This window comes from Schistocerca cancellata, chromosome 2 (assembly GCF_023864275.1).
Source record: "Schistocerca cancellata isolate TAMUIC-IGC-003103 chromosome 2, iqSchCanc2.1, whole genome shotgun sequence".
Lineage (NCBI taxonomy): Eukaryota > Metazoa > Arthropoda > Insecta > Orthoptera > Acrididae > Schistocerca > Schistocerca cancellata.
The window spans coordinates 830782808-830806295 of record NC_064627.1 but is presented as its reverse complement, the minus strand read 5'-3'; the positions used below and the strand labels follow the sequence as shown (position 1 = coordinate 830806295).

The window sequence follows — 23488 nt, the reverse complement described above, 5'->3', positions numbered from 1 at the left end:
GATGCTCCATGAGTGTGGTAGGTCCTCCATGAGTAACAATTTCACATATTTCATACAAGACGACTCCATGATTTGAGAAAAGCAGAATTCAACCTATGAGTCCAGTGTTGCCAGTGGTTATCTCAGCACCTTGTTACTCAACCAGATTTCCTCCACTTCTTGCATTTATAGACCTTGCCTCACTCATTCACAATAGTGTTTTCAATGGTTTTACCTCAGTTGAAAGATGTGCCCATAGTTCTTTGTGCAAATACATCTTGCAATATGATGGAGCACCACCTCCTATCAGTGCATGAGCATCTCAGTGCTACATTTACTTAGTATTGAATTGGAAGAGGAAGCCCTATACCCTGGCCACAGGATCACCTGACACTGATTCTTGTGACTAGTCCATCTGGGGAACTCAAAAGAAATTTGTTTATAAGACTTCACAGGATACAGATGTGGCTTAGTTGACAGGATTGTAGCTATTTGTCATATGCTCATGTTAGGTGTGAAGGTAGGTGGTTCCCACCTGCGTGAACAGATTTTGTGAGCTGTACAATTTTTGTTATGAGCAATACAAGTAATTTACACTTCATTATGTACTATAGCAATGTGCAAGTAATTGTAAAATATGTGTGCAAATAAGAGATGAAAATAGTATCATGGAAACAAATTTAAAAGTTATCAGTCTAATTAATACTAATAATGTAAGCATAAATGATTTGAAAAAATGATCAGCAATACTGGCTGATGGAGGATCAGGAAATGTAGGATATGTACATCATAGAAATTTGATTAGTGTCATTATGCATTACTTCATGACAGCAATGTCAAAAAACATTCCCAAGATTGTGTATATTATGAAATTTGCTTCCCAGATCCCAATTTTCTCGTCTAAGAATGTTTACCCACACATCCTCTATATACTTTTAATTGTTACTCACTTTCACTGAATCATATTTTTATTGGAACGTACATGATATACATGTTATGGTCGCATACATGCCAAACAACTCTTGAGTGAGAATAAACACAGTTACCACAAACAATGATCACTTGGAATCTAGCTTGCACTGTTTGTTCATGAGGTCCAGAAGGCAGTACAATGCAGATCTTAGGCTGATGATGTATTTTTCAAAGCCCTCAGTACAGGTCTGCATTGTCACATAGTAAATAAAATAGGAGCATGTGGAATATCCAAAAAAATACATTATTGGAGTCAAGGCTGACAGTAAACAGAACTGAGTATGTCATACTTAATGAGGTGACATTGTCAGAAGTGAAGGTATTGTCTGGAATGCCGTAATGCAGTGTGAATGAAGTGTAGAGACACTTGCAGATGATCACCAACTGGTACAAAGAGTGAGATGTAACCTTAAACATAAATAAAAATAATTTAATGCACATAAACAGACATAACACATCAATACCGTTTGATTAAATCATAGACAGTCAGTCACTTGTATCAGATACAACCTGTAAATATACAGAAGTTTCTGGTCCAGAACAATCTATAGTGGTGTGATCACATATGTCTAGATTTGGGGAAGGCTGATGCCAGACTATCCTTAGAAAGTGTAACTCAAAGGTGAAGGAGATATGCTGGCTTGTGGGCAAATTCTTTCCATTTCCAAATCAGTTTTTTGTAATAAGAAAAAAAAACTCTACCATCTGGTGAGCAATATGTATGAGACAGGTGAAATACCCTCAGGCTTCAAGAAGAATATAGTAATTCCAATCCCAAAGAAAACAGGTGTTGACAGGTGTGAAAATATCCAAACTATCAGTTTAATAAGTCATGGATGCAAAATACTAACACGAATTCTTTACAGACAAATGGAAAAACTGGTAGAAGCCGACCTCAGGAAAGATCAGTTTGAATTCCGTAGAAATGTTGGAACATGTGAGGCAGTACTGATCCTATGAATTATCTTAGAAGATTGATTAAGGAAAGGCAAACCTATATTTCTAACATTTGTAGACTTAGAGAAAGCATTTGACAATGTTGACTGCAATATTCTCTTTCAAATTCTGAAAGTGGCAGTGTTCAAATACAGGGAGCGAAAGGCTATTTACAATTTGTATAGAAACCAGATGTCAGTTACAAGAGTCAAGAGGCGTGAAAGGGAAGCAGTGGTTGGGAAGGGAGTGAGACAGGGTTGTAGCCTCTCCCCGATGTTACTCAATCTGTATATTGAGCAAGCAGTGAAGGAAACAAAAGAACATTTTGGAGTTGGAATAAAAATCCATGGAGAAGGAATAAATACTGAGGTTTGCCGATGACAATGTAGTTCTGTCCGAGACAGCAAAGGACCTGGAAGAGCAACTGAACCATATGGACAGTGTGTTGAAAGGAGGATATAAAATGAACACCAACAAAAGCAAAACGAGGATAATGGAATGTAGTCAAATTAGATCAGGTGATGCTGAGGGAATTAGATTAGGAAATGAGACACTTAAAGTAGAGCCCAATAATTTGTTAACATCAAGTATAGATTTAAGTGTTAGGAAGTCTTTTCTGAAAGTATTTGTATGGAGCGTAGCCATGTATGGTAATGAAACATGGAAGGTAAATAGTTAAGGCAAGAAGAGAATAGAAGCTATCGAAATGTGGTGCTACAGAAGAATGCTGAAGATTAGATGGGCAGATCACATAACTAATCAGGAGGTACTTAACAGAATATGGGAGAAGAGGAATTTGTGGCACAATTTGACTAGAAGAAGGGATCGATTGGTAGGACATGTTCTGAGGCATCAAGGGATCACCAATTTAGTATTAGAGTGTAGTGTGGAGGGTAAAAATCATAGAGGGAAATCATGAGATGAATACACTAAGCAGATTCAGCAGCATGTAGGCTGCAGTAGTTATTTGGAGACAAAGAAGCTTGCACAGGATAGAATAGCATGGAGAGCTGCAACAAAACAGTATCTGGACTGAAGACCACAACAACAACAACAACAACAGAATCAGTCATCCTTGGAGTATTGTTGCTGTGGTATTCCGTCCAAAGACTGGTTCAATGCTGCTCTCCATGATAGTCTAACCTGTGCAAGCCTCATCGTCTCCAAGTAACCACTGCAACCTACATCAATTTGGACCTGTTTCCTGTGTTCGTCCTTTGTCTCCCCCTACAATTTTTATTCTCCATGCCTCCCGCCAATACATTACCCAGACTTGATGCCTCAGAATGTGTCCTATTGACCAATCCCTTCCTGCAGTTAAGTTGTGCCACAAATTTCTTTTCTCCCCACTTTAGCACCATCTCATTAGTCAAGCAATCTACCCATCTGATCTAAAGCATTCTTCTATAGCACCACATTTCAAAAGTGTCTTTCTCTTCTTGAACTGCTTATCATTCACATTTCACCTCCATTCATTCGAGACAAATTCCTTCAGAAAAGACTTCCTAACACTTAAATTTGTATTCTAACTTAACAGATTCCTCTTTTTCAGAAATGCTTTTCTTGCTACTGCCAGTTTGCATTTTATATCTTCCTTATTTTGGCCACCATGTGTTAATTGTTGCCCAAATAACAATACTTGTCTTGCGGCATGGCGGGTTCAGATTGTGGTGTAAGATGATTGATCACTTATCTTCGGCATACTGTTCCGACAAAAGTTCCACCTACCTCAGTACGGTGTCAGATCACCAGCCCATTTTCCTGCATACGTAGATACTGTTCAGACGATGTTAAAAGCAGTGTTGAAGAAAAACACCATCAATACTTACATTTACAAAGTCAGCGTAATCTCTGGTAGCAAGCTGTCCTGTAATATCTTATAAAAAATTTCGAGTGGAGGGTGATTGCTTCATTTCTTTAGAAAAATGGCAAAATTCTGCAACGAGTTCTTTTATTTCTTTAGGACCAAAATTAAACACTTGCCATCAGCCCAAATTTAATTAATGAATAATATCACTGTCCTCAGCTCACAGTTCATCCAACCCAGTGCACACACAAGGCAGCCAGAAATGTTTTAAGTCTGACCCGAATTATTACGTGATTTACAGTCATATACAGTATATGGGTTTAACGTTCAGTCCCTTTCAGTGGATTTCTAATAAAGAAATTGCTCGCCAAATATTCCATAAACGAATGTGAAACATGTCACGTGGAATTTTTACTAAGGCCAAAAGTTCACACATGGTTCTCTTTCCAACAAAACAATCCAAAAACTTCCAAACTTCACAAAACTGTCTGTAAATGCAACCGCTATTACGGCCACACAATTTGGACATGAGAAGCCAATTATTTCTTCATTTTACACATAATAAAGACAGAAACATTCAACGTGACCTGCACATCCGATAGCTGACTAGCGACTGACCACTGCCATTCCTTCCATGGTCTATAACTACTTGCAGTGTGCTGGAAATGCTTAACTCTGGTTGGTTGTTCAAAATGACCAGTCAGTCAAAACAATCCTTAGAGTTCTTTTTTGAGCTAAAACAGTCTTACACCAATCAACATTCGCAGATGCATTTACGTCACTTCATCATGCAAATATTAATAAAATGTGTAACAAAACCAAACGAAAAGCAAACTAATCTTAAAATAATTTTGGAAAACTATTACCCTGCAAATGGCTACTCTGGCTGCCTTCTTACAAAAGCAAATACTCTTGGACATACGCCATCAGCACGGTTGGGAAATTGCTTGCTTTCTTGCTTGCTTAACACTTTCCCATAACATAGTTACGTAATGCTGTACACCATATAATATTAAATCTTTACATGTGTCTCACATACACATTCTCACTCACTCTCATTTACTTACACAACAGCATATTAACTGAATAATAATCTTTTCTGAATTTTATATTACGAAAAATGAAAAGTACTTAACTTTTTTTTTAATTATGAAAATTTATATAATTTTTCTGCCATTTTGTGAAGTTGAGTAATGATTCCAAATGATACTAAAAGACAAACTGTTATCAATCCTAACTAACTTTAAGTTTCCAAGTGTCAGTTTGGGTAGTTTTAGGTAATTTTTTCTAAATCTGAAAGTATGCCAGCTAGAAAGCTGAGATTTTTACACAATCTTCTTTTTAATAACAAAGGGCAGTATACTGACTTTGAACAAGATTTAATAATATTTAATACTGTTTATTTAGATTCTTAGGGGCTTGAATATTCTGTTGCTCGAATTGACACAGGTACCGCTTCCCACGGCTAAGCTAGCGACAGGTGCGAATGAGTCATGCAAAGATACAAGCGGCTGTTTCTATCACCACCAACAGCTCCAAAGCTACGAGCCATACTGCAAAGTAGTGCAATAAATGCTATTGCGTATTGACTCTCGACACTACAGTCTACTACTTTTAGTGTCTCATTTCCTAATCTAATTCCCTCAGCATGGTCTGATTTATTTCGACTACATTCAATTACCTCTGTTTTTGATGTATATCTTGTAATCTCTTCTGAAAACACTATCTATTCTGTTCAAGTGCTCCTTAGAGTCCTTAAGTGTCCGAATTTCAGTGTCATCAGCAAACTGCAAAGTTTTTGTTTGTTCTCCTTGAACTTTATTTCCTTTTCAAGTTTCTCATTGGTTTCCTTTACAGCTTGCTCGATGCACAGATTGAATAACATCAGTGATAGGCTACAAACCTCTGATGCTCACACAAAAAAGTATATGATGGCATAGTGTTCTAGTTTATCATATTAAATGAAATGAACACAACACAACTACTTAAAAAGGTAATACAGGCAACTCTGTTTCACAGAACAACACAAGTTGAGCTGACCAACAATTTGATGTGCAGTTGTATTTGTTTCAAAGTTAATTCCTTTTGCATTTCTGGGTAAATAGTCTTCCACAGCCAGCTCTCTGAAAAAATTCCACTTTGTCTTGTAAGGTAATGTTTTTGTGTTACAGGGTTTGACTTTCCCAGCGATGCATGTTATGATCTCTCACTGGGCTCCACCTCATGACCGTGCTGTCCTTACTGCCATCATATATGCAGGTATGTAACATATTACCAGATGTTATCACAAATTAATAAGAAAAGTGAGAACACAATTTTGTGCACCACAAGCATCTCCAGATTAACTGACTACGTAATTTACAGTTTTGTGCACTAAAGATATTTCAAAAGGAACTGACTTCTTAATTTGCAGTTTTCATACCATTTGCATGGAGTAAATAAATCATAGTGTAATTCCATTCTTATGTTTTTCACATTTATTATGGCAATTACTTTTCTCCTCCACATATACAGGAGTTGGACATAATATATGGAAACACAGTGAGAAATGAATACTTGAACGTAAATGCAGATGCTAGCCAAGCCTATAGGTTGCACTGTTGTATTTGACCTGAATGACACCTGTGCAGTGTCCTTAATACACTGTGTGTGCTAGTTGTGGTCAGAACAACAATGTTCTGTGTAGTTGTGAGTGCATCATGTCAGAACTAATTGAACTCAAACATGGGAACATTGTTGGTGCTCGTATGGTAGGTGCTTCTTTAACCAAAGTAGCCCAAGTGTTTGGTGTTTCAAGAGGTACTGCATCGAAGATTTATAACATGTACAGGGAAAGTAGAAAAACATCATCTACTAAGTCACAATTCAAATAAAAGTTTGTATTCAGTGATCATGATAGACAGTCAGTGAAGAGGAAAGTGACAAAAAATAAGGGGACAACAGCTGTAACAGTCACTGCAGAGCTGAATGAACAGTACCACCTCTACTACTGAATTAGCAATACACTGATAATGTTACTCATGTGAAAGCATTTGAAGATGATCATGACTGTATGTAATGGACAAGGTATGGAACTAATTTTGCGACTCTTGAAATATTTCTATTAAAAGGAAGCAGTAGCAAAACAAGTGGGGATTGAACCAAGAGTCTAATAGTAAAAAAAGTAAGTTGCACTAAAGTAAAAGGCAACAGTTGCCAGCCTAATTAAGCAAATTTGAACTGAGTCCTAGCACTGTCCATAAAGAAAGTAACTATTTGTATTTGCTTTGCCTGATACTGAAATACAATTTTTGCTTATATGACAGGTGGCAGTAGTACATTTTAGCAAGCAGTATACCAGAGGTTTGGTATGAACAACACAGAAAGAGTATTAAACTGTCTTGGCAACAACTGGCACTCAGTAACACTTATTATCTGTATAACAGTTAATTATCATTACAGGTAAATGATTACATAGGGCAGCATATCTGATGTTACCTCAGTTCCAATGTGATTGTGCACCTGCAGTCTCACCTGGAGATGGTGGCCAGTTGAACCATCGAAATATTGTGTTGTCAGGATAATAAAATCCGGCTGTGTGCCCATGAAGAGCATCAACACTTTAGATCTTTCTTTGGCACTTATAATTTAGTTAAACTTTAACTATTCTTCTATGAAAAACATGCGAGAGTACTTCAGAAACAAGAGTCAAAGAAAGCTGCTACTCCACAAGTGTTATTAAATGCTGTTACAGAAATCAAATTCTTTTCAGTTCAATAAAATAGGATACTTAGAAATATCGCAGCACTTGGACCCTGTCTAGGTAAATGACTTAAGGATAAAATATGGGTGCTCAATGCAAAGTTTAAAGAACACAACTTGTTATTGGATAAGAAACCACATAACTGGTCTATGAAAATTTACAGTACTTAACTGACTGAGATGAAGGTGGTGGCTGTGGCGATTTCCTGTGGCTACTCAAAAAGGCAGCAAAAGTATCCATGACTGTTTCTGTATAGCAAGCTCTGAAAATTTTCCTATTAGTGTTTGATTTTCATAGTATAGAGCTAACCAATATAGGCCATGAATAATGAGGCACATTTCTTTCACATCTGAGGCTATATTGAATAATCTTGTTGGTCTTCTTGCCTCGTTCAGCTCACAAGATGCGAACACTTTGCATGCTAGCCACCAATTAACTTGTGCCACAAAGGAACCTTGCAGTTTGATCACCAAACCCACCTTCTCTCTCCCCACCATTGTGGGTCTCATTTAGGAGGGATGTCCCTCCAGCCGTTATTACAAATGTACTTTCCTTATGCATGAACCATTCTACAAGAATAGTTTTAACATTCCCATACTTTTACAGAAATTTACTTCTGAAGTTACATACATACATTAATTATAGCAACATAAATTACTAACTAGATGTTAACTAGGTGTTGTATCAAAGCACATGGTTAAACAGAAGTCACATTTAATAACAATATAAGGAAAAGATAGTTTGCTACTTACCCTAAAGATAACATGTTGAGTTGCAGACAGGCACAACAGAAAGGCACATACACATTGGCTTTTGGCCAAAGCTTTCTTCAGAAAAGGAAACACACATCTATATAAACACAAGCAAGCACACCTCACACACACGAGCACCATCTCTGGTGGCTCGGCCCAGAATGCAGCCGTCATGTAGAATGGAAGCAGCAATCTGGCAGAGGCCGGGAAGGGGTAGCAGGTTACAGATGGTGGAAGAGAAGAGCACTGTCTGGCAGTGTGCAGGTGCTAGACAGCCAATAGGTGCAGTGTCAGGAGGAAGTGCGGCTGGGAAGAGGGGAGAAGGGAGTGGGGAATGGGGAGCAAACAAGGAGGGGAGTGGAGAAGGGGAAAGATAGGCAGGCACATTGGCAGAGGAGGTCAGGAGACAACAATGAAGAGGAGGTGATAGGACAGAGGAGGTGCAAATTGTTGGGTGGAGGGTGTGGGGACAGTAGGTTATCGTAGGTTGAGGCTGGGAATATTTCAGAAGCAGAGAATGTGCTGTAAGATTAGTTCCCATCTGCACAGTTCAGAAAAGGTGGTTGGTGAGGGGAGGATCCAGATGGCTTGGTTAGTGAAGCAACCATTGAAATCAAGCATGTTATGCTCAGCTGTATGTGGTAACATAGGGCTGTGTACTTTGCTCTTGGCCACAGTTTGGCAATGGTCATTCATCCTAAAGTGGTATTTCATCTCCCAGGAAGCCTCAACAACATCCTAGATCATCCCTATGAACAGTAAGTCTCCCCTGAACCACAGTTCTGGGTGAATTTCCCAAAATCTACCCATTTTCCTAGACCTCTTCAGTCCTTTTTCTTCACTCATCTTCCTTCCCCTTCAACCCATCTGCCTTAAGAAGGAGCCACTGGCTCCAAAAGGTTGCCAATTACAACAGTCTTTTATGTGCGTGTTCTGCTGCCACTTGGTGAGTAGATTTTTGATCTATCCCATTAAATAACATTGATGTTAACATTATAAGTTGCATAACCTGGCAGTTGCAGTGCAAGCTGGATTCCAACACCAGTCATCAGTGATGCAAATTCTCATAACAGGAAAATGTGGTGCCAAAGCCATAAAACCTTGACTACAGAGCAATGGAAAAAAATCGTTTGGTCAGATATGTATTGTTTCGTTTCCAACTTCTGGCCGAGTTTGTGTCCCAAGAGTGAAATATGGCGGGGGTTCAGCAGTGCTTTGGACAGCTATAATGTAATATTTCATGAGCCCAATAGTTACTCTGCAAGGTCACATTACTGCCAATAATGATGTGACTGTTTTGGCTGATCAGGTGCATTCGATGATATGATGTTTGTTCCTCAGTGGGGATTCTGTGTTCCAAAACCACAAGATTTCTGTTTGTACATCTTACATTATCCAGGATTGGTTTTGTGAACACAAGGATGAATTGTCATATTTCTGTGGGCACCACAGTCACCATTTATAAATATTATTTAACCTTTGTGGTTTACTTTGGAAGGAAGGTTGCATGATCGCTATCTGCCGCTATGATCATTACTTGAACCTGGCAGCTATGATCATTACTTGAACCTGGCACTGTTTTTCAGATAAAATGGTGTAAGATTCCCTTGAAAACCATACAATACCTTTATTTATCCATATGACTGGAATATTTTTGTTTATCCTTATGACTGGAAGCTTTTTTATATGCCAATGGTTTTCCTACAGTGTAGTAGGCCTGGTAAAGTGTTGTATTTGTGGTGTTTCCATATTTTTGTCCACTCTCTGTGTGTAATAGGAAATTACATTTTGTTCCCATATTTCTGTTTAAAACTGCACAGTTGAGTCATAACAGACTGTATTTACTTGTTAGGCGTACTTCCTTATCGCTGCCTGTATTTTGTGTACAATGAGAGTTCTGTTGCAAACTTATGTAACACAACAAAATTTTATTCTAACTATTTAAAATCTGTTTTGTATTTTCAGCTCTTTTGTTGTGTTATTAGCCTAAGAAATACATTCATAAATTTGTTACCTTAATGCCACCAAGAAGATAAACATTAACATAAATTCACAAGTTAGAGTATTTTTACTGTGCTTTGTGTGGAAACAATTGGACTGCTAGTACACATGGAAGTTACATCAAATTAGTGTAATATTTCAATAATGTAGGAAAAGACAGATTGCTACTTAACTGTAAAGAAGACATGTTAAATTGCAGACAGGTGCAATTAAAAGACACTGACATATTTCTGTTGATCAGTATTTATCCCTAAATTATAACGATGCATAGTGTTTTCAATTGCAGTGCTTACAAAAAATTCTTTTAGTCTGTACCCATCACTGATTGCTATAGCCAAGATATATATTATTAACATAAAGAAAGAGGGTAAAAGCAATATTAAACTATTTTTGTCATTTAATTTGTGATGATAGGGAGCTTGTTATTTCCAAATATTATGTAGTAATATGTTATTGTTCCTTCAGGACTAACACAAATGACTGGACCAGTTTCATATCATAACTGTGAAAATTGCCATGTGCACCCATTAATGTACAGGGCCGAGTTTGTGTCCCAAGAGTGAAATATGGCGGGGGTTCAGCAGTGCTTTGGACAGCTATAATGTAATATTTCATGAGCCCAATAGTTACTCTGCAAGGTCACATTACTGCCAATAATGATGTGACTGTTTTGGCTGATCAGGTGCATTCGATGATATGATGTTTGTTCCTCAGTGGGGATTCTGTGTTCCAAAACCACAAGATTTCTGTTTGTACATCTTACATTATCCAGGATTGGTTTTGTGAACACAAGGATGAATTGTCATATTTCTGTGGGCACCACAGTCACCATTTATAAATATTATTTAACCTTTGTGGTTTACTTTGGAAGGAAGGTTGCATGATCGCTATCTGCCGCTATGATCATTACTTGAACCTGGCAGCTATGATCATTACTTGAACCTGGCACTGTTTTTCAGATAAAATGGTGTAAGATTCCCTTGAAAACCGTACAATACCTTTATTTATCCATATGACTGGAATATTTTTGTTTATCCTTATGACTGGAAGCTTTTTTATATGCCAATGGTTTTCCTACAGTGTAGTAGGCCTGGTAAAGTGTTGTATTTGTGGTGTTTCCATATTTTTGTCCACTCTCTGTGTGTAATAGGAAATTACATTTTGTTCCCATATTTCTGTTTAAAACTGCACAGTTGAGTCATAACAGACTGTATTTACTTGTTAGGCGTACTTCCTTATCGCTGCCTGTATTTTGTGTACAATGAGAGTTCTGTTGCAAACTTATGTAACACAACAAAATTTTATTCTAACTATTTAAAATCTGTTTTGTATTTTCAGCTCTTTTGTTGTGTTATTAGCCTAAGAAATACATTCATAAATTTGTTACCTTAATGCCACCAAGAAGATAAACATTAACATAAATTCACAAGTTAGAGTATTTTTACTGTGCTTTGTGTGGAAACAATTGGACTGCTAGTACACATGGAAGTTACATCAAATTAGTGTAATATTTCAATAATGTAGGAAAAGACAGATTGCTACTTAACTGTAAAGAAGACATGTTAAATTGCAGACAGGTGCAATTAAAAGACACTGACATATTTCTGTTGATCAGTATTTATCCCTAAATTATAACGATGCATAGTGTTTTCAATTGCAGTGCTTACAAAAAATTCTTTTAGTCTGTACCCATCACTGATTGCTATAGCCAAGATATATATTATTAACATAAAGAAAGAGGGTAAAAGCAATATTAAACTATTTTTGTCATTTAATTTGTGATGATAGGGAGCTTGTTATTTCCAAATATTATGTAGTAATATGTTATTGTTCCTTCAGGACTAACACAAATGACTGGACCAGTTTCATATCATAACTGTGAAAATTGCCATGTGCACCCATTAATGTACAGGGTGTGGCAGAACTGACTAAGCAGTTTTAAGGAGCAATAAAAAGTAAATCTGGATGTATAGAGAAAAAAATGTTTTTATTTTCTAAATTAGTACAATATACCATTTTACATACACTTAGTTTTGAAAATAATGTCCTCAAGATGGCGACCATTAGCATCAACACATTGTTGTAGACGATCCCTGAAGTTTCGAGCAGCTGTTGCACACATATTGCGTAGTATTGCATTCCCTTCATCAGTAATCCGTTCTTTTAACTATGGTGGGATGTGAGGGCGCCTTTTGGAAACCGTTCCTTCAAATATCCTCAAAGAAAGTAGTCACAAATGCTCAAATCTTGTGATGGCACAGGCCACTCATCATCACCCCTCAAAGAGACGAGGTATCCCGGGAACATTTCTCTCAAAACATCAAGTGAAATTCGAGCTGTGTGAGCAGTGGCTCCATCCTGTTGGAACCACAAGTCCCCCAGTCCATGTTCTTCAACAATCTTGTCCATTCTGGGTTGCAGAAAATTTTGCAACATTGAAACATAATGTATGGAACTCGCTGTCACGGTCACTCCTTCCTCCTCGAAAAAGTAAGGGCCTACCATGCCAAATTGTGATATGACACACCTCACTGTCACTTTAGGAGAATGTTGCAGTCTTTCATGAATAATTTGCAGGTTATTTTCAGCCCAGTACCGAAAGTTTTCCTTATTCACGCACCACCTAAGATGAAAATGTGCCTCATCACTACCAAAGAAAGCTGCATTCGGAGGAATCTGAGCAAGCATTTCCTTACACAGATTTTGATGGTTGGCATAGCCTGCTGGGCGTAATTCTTGAACAATCATTATTTTGAAAGGATGGAACTTCAAATCTCATTGCAGAATCCTTCTCAAACTGTGGTCTGAAATCCCCAATGCAACAGCATGTTGTCGAGCAGAACATTGCGGCGATTGTTGAACTGCTATTCTCACCCGCTGTACATTTTCTGGTGTTCTGATAGATCTGCGTCGGCCATGTGTATCTATTCTTAGTGTGCTACCAGTTTCCTCCAACGGCTGAACCCAAGACCGAATTGTGTTTGCATTAGGAATGACATTGTTGCAGGGAATCTTGAACTGTCGCCGAAAAGCTCATTGTGTAGTGATCACAGGTCTGTTGTTTTCATAATAAGTGCGAACAGCAAAACCAGGCCATGTTGGCTACTGAAATGGGGTCAACGACTGAACAAAGGCAGACCACGTGCAACTGCCTATCCCCACCACAGCACCAGCGGTAATCGATAGAAACTGCTTAGTCGGTTCTGCTGCACCTTTACATGTCTTATGGCTATCTGGATGATGTTTGTGTGAAAATACTGAGATTTAGATTGTGGACTAATGTCAACATTTCTGATAGACAATCATAAGAACTCAGAACATGACAGTAAGTATAAGGCATAATAGGTAGACTCTCATGGTCAGTGTCCATGTGAATAAAATCCTTTTGTGTATTTGATCACCTAATTTTGAACCATAAAAATAACTATAAAACCAATATTTTGATTAATTTTACAATGATTCTCTTCAGGATGATCAAACTGCTGGGTTCTGGATGTGATCTCTCATACATACTATCCTTTTTCGATTGTCATGTGACACCGGACATCCCAATCCTGGAATTTAATTGGGCAATTCAAAGTGAAGACATCTGAGGAGGGATGGTTGTACAAAAGTCTGTTTCCTGTGCTGCCCTGGTACATGATGGGCACACAATGGCAGCTTGTACCCAGAGCTAGCAAGACATTGATGCCATGTGGTATTCTCTTGTGGTCACTTATTTCTGCTTTTGAATCTTGGTCTTGAGGAGTTGCTGTCTGCTGAACACACATGTCCCTCTGGAGTGGGGTCACTGGCAGTTGGACCGTTGGCAATATGTAACCAAGCTCCATGTTCAATTGCCTCAATAGCCTCCATTATTTTCTACTGTTGCATCTGTGTCTGGTGAGGAAGAGCTTCTGAAAACTGATAGACTGTTACAGTTCAAAAGATAGTGTTCGGCTATTGCAGATTTCCTGTGTCCTAAAGATCATTCTCCATTATGTGAGTGTTAATCTGTTCCCCGATTTGACCAACATAGACATTGCTGCAGATCGAAGTTGGTGAACGCCTGCAGTGTGGAGAGCATCTACGGAATGCTTCATGGACTTTAGTAGATCCCCTCTCATTACATGAGGGGCATCAGTAATCCTGTAGGCAAGACAATAAAATGGAAATGAATTAAATGACTATTTTGGAGTGGCTACAAGACCTGAGGTCTTCCTATCTGTCTCAACTATCCACTTTATAATAGTGAACTAACATTACTATTACTGTACTTTTCCATGTTGTGTGATTAAAATATTAGACTTTACATGCCTGACAAGCTACTGTTCATTTTTACTCATAGTATTAACATTTACAGGGTCTCATTTAATCAGGCTGTCATACATAATTTACTACACAGCTGAACTATCTAATAAAGTTTAGAAAGGAGCTAATTCCTTCTCATAATTATTTGAGTTTCCATCTCTTCAGAAACAAACGCAGTGTCGCTCTTATACTGGTCTTATTTTACCATCCGAAAAGGGCCTGGACTGAGTTTGTACCTAATGCATAAGCCTTTTTTCTTCCCCTTATATCATAACCTTTATTGAGAACAATTGACATCTAGTATTAATGTAATTAGGAATGGTATTCATTTGTATCAGTTTTACAAAGAGGTTGTGTCCAGCATCAGCATATTATACAACTTCTAATTTCACTATGTTATTCTACTCATAATAAACAATGAAGTCCATAATTACTATTAGAAAAGAAAATAGCGACATTAATTAATTTTCATTAAAACTGACGCAAGCACAGGTAGGAGTAAATAATGCTGGTATCAAAATCATTGATTTTCCCTTAGCAATCTAAAACACCAAGCATAAAATAACAAAGTAAATTTGGATACAAGTTGGAAAAGTGTGTTCTAGTCAGCACCATTCTATTTAATAGAAAAGTTAATATTTAAAAATTTGTAACTTTCATAGTGTAAAATAACTACACACTTTTGTGTTATTAACCTAAATATCTTGTTATGTGAACTCGGCACGAAATGATCAGAACGCAACCATACTGAAATATTCATTCCATCTACTCTCCGGCTTCCGTGATATAATGAGAAGGCACACTCGCAACCTCAGCCAGAATCCACATATTCTTATAGAAGTGTAGCATGCAAGATCAATGATGCAACAAGCTGTTTCCATGGATTTAATTGTAAATGTTTTTGGTGGACCTGGATTAATTGCCTACTGTGGCACACTATCCAGTCATATTAAATAAGGGTTGCAAACCTTGTTTTGGCCTGCAAGACAGGTTTAAATTTGACAAGTCAAACATTATCTAATTATTTTCAGATAAGATTCCTATATGTGACCGCTGGATTGGAAATGTTCACTGCTAACAGTTCAATAAATCACCTCATACTGGCTATTGTCAACTGCCATTGATAATTACTGAGTTCAGTGTCAACAGGGATAGGTTACTCATGAACATCCCTCTCAGATTTTCATGGATACAGATGAAGTTTACTAGTATCAGATAACTCTAGCCAAGTTTGTCACTTCATTCTCTAACCACCAATTCCAGCTAGCAAATATCTTGATGTTTGCTCAGAATCCTTATTTTACTGTAAAAGTGCACACATAAAACTTCTCACCATTCACAGTTACTCCTCACCATTTGCAAAGAACAAAAGGAAAATGCCTAAGCAGAAATCACAGTCCACACACAGGAATGCCCTTCGGAGTTCTCTCAGTCTTACATATTGAACTCAGTCACTTGGTTGATCAAGAAAGATCACCTACTGCCAATTTCCGATATACACGATAAAGACACTGTCTATGTCTCAGAAGGCACACCATTTCTACACTTCATGAGGCCCGAGGGCCAACTTTTCTGATTTTGTGATCACCCTATCATTTTACAAAATTTTTAAAAACAGCCTTTCAGCCAGTCAGAAACCAACAGTGAAAAGTATGCATTGTTATTGGCCACTCCCATGTTACTGCTTACTGCACACCTGAAAAGTGCTCCCCTCAACAGAACATTAAGAACCCTTTCTGCAAAGTTCATCTAGGGAAATTTCTCTCCCTGTAAAGCCAACTGTTTAGAAGGATTAGGGAAAATCCAGCTGATTCTCTTCAAGCTGAACAAAACCCTCTTCCTCCCATTCACTGGAATTTGGCTAAGCCAACTTTCAACTACAGTGCTGAAAATGGACTAGAAATGATTTGTTTCAGTATAAAGAAGCAGATTAATTAAATAGCCAGAATATTCTCTTTTTCCACATTAGTAATGATATGAACGATCTACAAAAAAATATAACTAGCTTAACAACTAATTCTTCTTCTTCAGATGATTATTGAAACTTATTTATCATTTTTGTAGAAGAAATTTCCATCTCATCATTCACAGTTAAGAAAAACAACCATTTTCATCAGTTTTCTCACAGGAAGTGTACTTGATAGTTGTCAATTGGCCTTATTTGCAAGGAATCTTCTTCTTCATTTGACTCCTTTCAATGAAGTTTGTGTTGCTGTTGTGGCTTTTCAGTTGGGCAATAGTACACAGCAATATTCTGTTGACACAAGTGGTTAATTTAAGTAAGTTGTGGGACAGTATAATGAGTTTTGTGGGCACACATTCCCTGAAGAAAACCACAAGGTTTTAAAGTGAATCACAGTGTTCCATTTCTTGTTTATGTTCCTGTGTACTGCTCAGTGCATCCAGTACATGATCATCTTTAAACACACTACTGTTAATATCACAAGTCTAATCAGTGATTTGTCTTTTTAGCATTTTAACTTTGTTTACTTCTGTTGCAGGTACAGCATTGGGTACTGTGATATCCTTCCCCTTATCTGGAGTCATTGCTGGCTTTTTAGGTTGGGAATGGGTCTTCTATATTATGGGAGCTCTAGCTTCAATCTGGCTTGTACTCTGGATCTGCCTCATAAAAGACACTCCTGAACAACAGTACTTCATCACTGAGGAGGAGAGGAATATGATAATGGATACAACTGGTGACAGGGTGCACCATTCAGTAAGTTTTGCTAGACCATGTTTTCAGATTTTTTGTAGTGCATGAAATTACCAGGCTGCCAATGTCATTCACATGCTACTCACAAATTATGATAAAGTTTAACTGAAGTTTGTTCTATAATTAACACAACAGAGAAATAATAGACAATAATGAAGACCTCCCTCAAAGAAGATTGTATATAACATTTTTGGCGAAGTTGTGTTTTCACTGGAATAAAGTGGTACATCATATGAGACATGCAACCATAGCTACAGGTATCTTTTTTCTGTCAACAAGTTGAGCTATTTGTTGTTGTAATGTTGACCATCCTGGAAGAACATAGTAAATTAGTGAAAATGATGAGTGTTGCTATTGTAAGTTTCTTTCCAAAGGATATTGTGTCATTAAATTTTAGCCTAGAAAGGAAAATGGATCCACCAAATTGGAACCAGACTGGCAAGAAAAGTATGAGGAGCTGTAGAAAATCTTACATTTCTGTAGTTGGTAAACATATGCCTGGAAAAAAAGAACTATATTAAAAGTTGTACGTGCAAAAATGTTTATTTATTTACCTATTTATTTATTTATTCATCTTTTTATTCCTGTTTAGATATATATTGGATACATCAGTGTACATTTACAATTACAGGTACAAGGTAAATTACATTTTGAGCACATCTATTATTATTTACAATAGACTTATACACATACGTAAAACAATTAATGAAAACACAGGCAGTATAAAAATTTCAATATTAGTTTAATTTGCTACATATAAGCAACCAGTTTCAATTTCTATTGCAATGGATGAGACATAAGAAAAAAATTTATGTTTACTTTTCATTGACACAGTGTATTTAGCAGTTCTCAAGATATTATTTTCTAATTCTTTTGGACTGGTCTAAAAATATTTCTTAACACTGTACAAACATGCTAAACTGCTTAGTAATCTGTTGTATAATAAGTAGACTGCTCTAGTGTGGTCTTTATCAGCCACTTGTTGTCGGATACTGTTGATGTGACAGTCATCTTTTACATTTATTCTGTAATTGTGTAATTCACTGTTTAGCATTGGTGTACAATTTAATTTGAGGTACATGATTGTTTCAAATATATACATAATGTAAATAATAATTTTGTATTCTTTGAATCTGAGTTTACAGGACTTGCTTGGTGATAGCCTTCCAGTACATCTGATTTTATTTTCCTTTTTTTAGTGGTCTGTTCATATGCACATTTTCTGCCCTACCCAACATTATTATACAGTATGATAAATCTGGAATGGAATATGTAGGAATTTGGTTTTCTACCTGCTAGCACAGTTAGAAATACCATACAAGCAGATTGCTGAAGACTGAGCTTGTGCTATGGAAAGAGGAAAACCAAACAGTATTTATTGAACAAGATATATCTACCACAGGGGTTATACAACAAATTAACATGGAGGCATGCCACCAACAATGTTGCCGAGAGTTATGCAAAATCTAGGGAAAGACACATGTACAATGTGTCATGTCACTGTGTGCTGTCCTGTAACAAAATACCATTAACAAACCAAAATTAAGGCCCAATTACAGGTTCACATTCGCAGAGCAGAGAACAAAACCAGTGCATTGCATGAGACCTCTCTCCATGATTTGCAACTGCACGCTGAAAACACTATATACAATATTTCTCTCTGAGTGTTTTAAGTGGGTCACATCTACATGAATTTATATTCCCACAAAGGAAAGGGGTGCAATGTTCAATAATAACTACATCAGATTGTGAATGAATGTAACTATAAGTTCATGCAAAGTGTTAATACAATGACATTACTTAATGTGCTAATAGGCACATGCACGTGGATAGGTGACTTGTTGAGAGCCTGTGAGGCCTCTCAAACACACTCGCATGGGCATGCAATCTGTACCGTTTGGTGAGATTTGGAGGAGGGGGGCGGTCATCCTTTCTAATGTTAATGTAGTGGTAATCAAGAAGCAGTTCATGGAATAACTGTCTAGGAAAGGGCACTTTGGGTGCCCGATTACAACTAAGAAGGGTAGGCTGACTGTTCTTGCTGACTATAGAAGTAGCCTGCAATGCTCACACTGTGTGGTCACATGAGGCTAACTTTCCAGTACATGGTCTACTGGCTGCTCGTTCACGTATCTAGCAGCACTGTGTGGCAAGCTGTTAAGTTATCTGTCACATGATTAAACACTACATATCACTCAGTGGTGGCATTCAGAGTCACTTGCTCAGTGTCTATAGAAAGAGTGTCAGCCTTGGGGATAACATTCCAGCCACACGTTTTGCCGAGGAAAACCCACATATTGCAAAGAAGCAGCTGGAGAAAGTCAATGCCAGTAGGGTGTTAGCTATGAATATAACTCTGGGTATGTGCAGATGCATCTTCCGCTGCTAGGAAAAATGAGTGGCAGGCATGAACATTTGGGTGCGTAACAGTGATCTACACTCATGCTCATAAATTAAGGATAATTGCAGAATGTGGTGCTACACAACGTGGCACTACAAAAAATTGGTGCTAATACCATAGGCACATAGGGAACACACGCAACACACATCTGTAAGTCCACGGTATTGGTGGTAAGTTGAGAAAACCGTCCTGAAACACATGTGCTACAAAATGCCACTGTTTCCTGTGCCTGTACCCCGACGTCAAATGGGATATGATCACCATGCACACATACACAGGCCGCACAATGGGTTGGCATACTCTGAATCAGGTGGTCGAGCAGCTTCTGGGGTGTAGCCTCACATTCTTGCAACAGTGCCTGTCGGAGCTCCTGAAGTGTTGTAGGGGTTCGAAGATGTGCAGCGATACGTCGACTGAGAGCATCCCAGATGTACTCAATGGGGTGTAGGTCTGGAGAACAGGCAGGTCACTCCATTCGCCTGTTATCTTCTGTTTCAAGGTATTCCTCCATGATGGCAGCTCGGTGGGGCCATGCGTTATCATCCATCAGGAGGAAGTGAGACCCACTGCACCCCTGGAAAGGTGGACATACTGGTGCAAAATGACGTTCCAATACACCTGACCTGTTACAGTTCCTCTGTAAAAGGCATGCAGGGGTGTACGTGCACCAATCATAATCCCACCCCACATCATCAAACCATGACCTCCACACAGTTCCCTTTCAAGGACATTAAGGGGTTGCTATCTGGTTCCTGGTTTATGCCAGATGAAAACCTGGCTAGAATCACTGTTCATACTATACCTGGACTCGTCCGTGAACATAACCTGGGACCACTGTTCCAGTGACCATGTACTGTGTTCTTGACACCAGGCTTTAAGGGGTCCCCTGTGATCAGGGGTCAGTGGAATGCACCTTGCAGGTTGCCAGGTGAATAAACCATGTCTTTTCAGTTGTCTGTAGATTGTGTGTCTGGAGACAACTGTTCCAGTGGCTGCGGTAAGGTCCCGAGCAAGGCTACCCGCAGTACTCCATGGCCATCTGCAGGCACTGATGGTGAAATATTGTTCTTGTGGTGTTGTACACTGTGGATGTCCCGTACTGTAGTGCCTGGACACATATCCTGCCTGCTGGAAGCATTGCCATAATCTTGAGATCACACGTGGTTGCACACGGAGGGCCCGTGCTACGACTTGCTGTGTTCGACCAGCCTCCAGTCACCCTAGTATTCTACCCCTCATAACATCATCAATATGTATTCTTTGAGCCATTTTCAACACACAGTCACCGTTAGCACATCTGAAAATGTCTGCACACTCACTCGCTGCACTGTATTCTGACAGCCACCAACACACCTCTATGTATGTGGACTGCTGCCAGCGCCACCGTGCGATGACCACAGGTCAAATGTACTGCATGGTCATACCCTGAGGTGATTTAAACGCTCAAACTGCCCACCAGAGCATTATTTCACCATGTAACAGCATTATCCTTAATTTATGAGCATGAGTGTACATAAACAGTGTGGAACATTTTATTTATCAAAAATACTTTGCTACTTATGTTTGAGCTGATCTTTTCCATTTTATTTTACTAGATCATAAGTCTGTCTATTGTTAATCTCAGGAACTTGTAACTGTCAACTACTGTTAGTAATGTGCCTAAAAATCTTATATTTAGTTCCACTTCATTTGTTGTTCACTTTGCAAGTATTTCCATGTAAATTGTTTTCTTTTGATTTACAAATATTTTGTTTTCATTTAAATATCCATTTGCCCTTTCTATGTCCATGATAGTTCTTGTTTCTATATCATTTATTGAGCTACTGCTTATAATGAGGGATTTATCATCTGCATAAACCATTACATTTTCTTTTACTGATGCTGACATGCGTACCATTATAACATAAGAGTTGTATATAGAATAATTTGTTTAGTTTGGCCATTGATTTGGGAAAACAACAAATGGACAATGATACTTTTAGACAACTACCTTGTTTTGAAAGGATATGTTGTAACAATAGGGCAAAAGTTTGTTGTTTCATGGCGTATCTTTGTGCCCTGGAACCATACTTTTGCATTAACTGGGGAAAAAAATAAGAGTACTGGATATAATGGTTACTTATCTCTCATTATAAAGGAAATGAGCCAGAATACTTTGTTGTTGTCAATGTCATTGAAGGGATTACAAAGTGTGACTCAAACTGAAAAATTACTCGTTATGTAGTTGAATATCAAGGCAGATGATCAAAATACAGTATATCTGCATTTTAGTCATAATGTCATTGAACTTTGGGTACGTCATTCTCTGCTAAAAACACAAAGAGAAAATCAGCCTCAAATTAACATCCCTATAACTGCTATGAGGTTTCCTTTGGTGCATAAAGAGCTTCTTCCTCTCTGGACAGAAAAAAATTGGGGGTTTGTTGGATATGTGTAACTACCTCAATGTAAAATACAGGGAATTCTATGTGAACTTATCTTCTGAGTGAACTATTTAATTTATTTTTACTCTGTTTAATTTTTTTCTTTGTTATTACTTCCAGTCCTTCATATGACTAGTTTTATTTTTTTAGTTTGGAAGTTAATTAAATAAATACATTGTATTATTTCAGTATCTCAGATAATATATCCTGTTACAATTTTGCACTGCAAGAGAAAATCATTATTTTTTTATATACAACAAAATTTCACAATGTACTTTTACAGGACATGTAACATTCTTACAAGGAAAGCTACATAAAAATTAAGACAACTTTCTAAATACTGCAAAACATTCTAAATACATACTGCTGTTCTATAATACATACTGTGTATCTTGATTATACACAATCTTAATATATGAAAGGCAGTGTCCCAACTGATGGACCAACTCACTCACTCACTCGTCATTTCTCAGCCTAAACCGCTAACAACAGAAACTTGAAATTTCGAGAGGGTGCTGGTCTTGTGGTATAGGTGTCATTTAAAATGGGATATTTCAAAATTCCACCCCCTTGGGGTGAAGAAGTAGGGTATGAAATGTTTTACGAAAATACTTCATTGTGAAGTATTTTTAATGCTACATCTATGAAAATTTGAATTTGGCTTCTCAGCTAGAAATTAAAAAAAAATGTTTCGCTGTTTTTGGAAATTCAACCCATAAGGGGGTGAAATAGGGGATGAATGTTTTTAAGGAAATATTTCATTATTCAATCACTTTTTAAACTAAATCTATGAAAATTTGTATTTGACTTATATATTTCACTGCTTTTGGAAATCCTGAAATATTGTATGATCAGAGGTACACAGTAGATGATGAATCTTATTGTTATTGACTTGACAACTGTTTGAATTTTGCAGTCAGATTAAAAAGTACCATTCTGCTGGGAATTAAATTTGCAAAAACTGGAAATCTTCATTTTGAATGTCAAACACATCTTACTTGTTTTGCTGCTCTAGCAAGTGTAAACCCTTCTAGGAGACGTTAGTGGCAAGAATTTATGAAGTGTTGCTGAAGTGAAAGATTTGTTGTATAAGCAACTATGGAGTCCATCTGAATATTTTTTTCATGTACAATTCAGATATTAATAAAACATGGACACACTTCCTTTGATCAAAATGTAGACTGAGTTGAAAAGTGATGATATGTTTTAATCATGTTGTAATTATTCCTCAAGAAATTATGAAGGCTTTTTTGTGGGCTTTGATACATTAGTAAGCATAAAGCTTCCGTGGCCATTGTCGCTGCCAGTAAAATTCTTCTGGGATGTTGACTGCATTGTCAGTAGATAAAACTGTCCATCATTTCGACTACTATTGCAAATGGCCTTCCTCAAGGCTTTGTGCTGAGCTAGATTGCATTTGTCTATGAAACTGATCAGCTGCAAGGTGTTAATGCATTCTTGTGAATAGG

The 23488-nt window shown here is 37.7% G+C and overlaps 1 protein-coding gene across 1 annotated transcript in view; it reads left to right on the top strand.

The window, feature by feature from the left end:
- Window positions 1-23488, top strand: part of LOC126162722 (sialin) — a 291443-nt gene that overhangs the window by 205152 nt on the left and 62803 nt on the right. The window contains exons 5-6 of the mRNA XM_049919384.1: window positions 5866-5953; window positions 16981-17198. Of these exons, the coding sequence (XP_049775341.1) occupies window positions 5866-5953; window positions 16981-17198 (306 nt within the window). The remainder of the gene's footprint in view (window positions 1-5865; window positions 5954-16980; window positions 17199-23488) is intronic.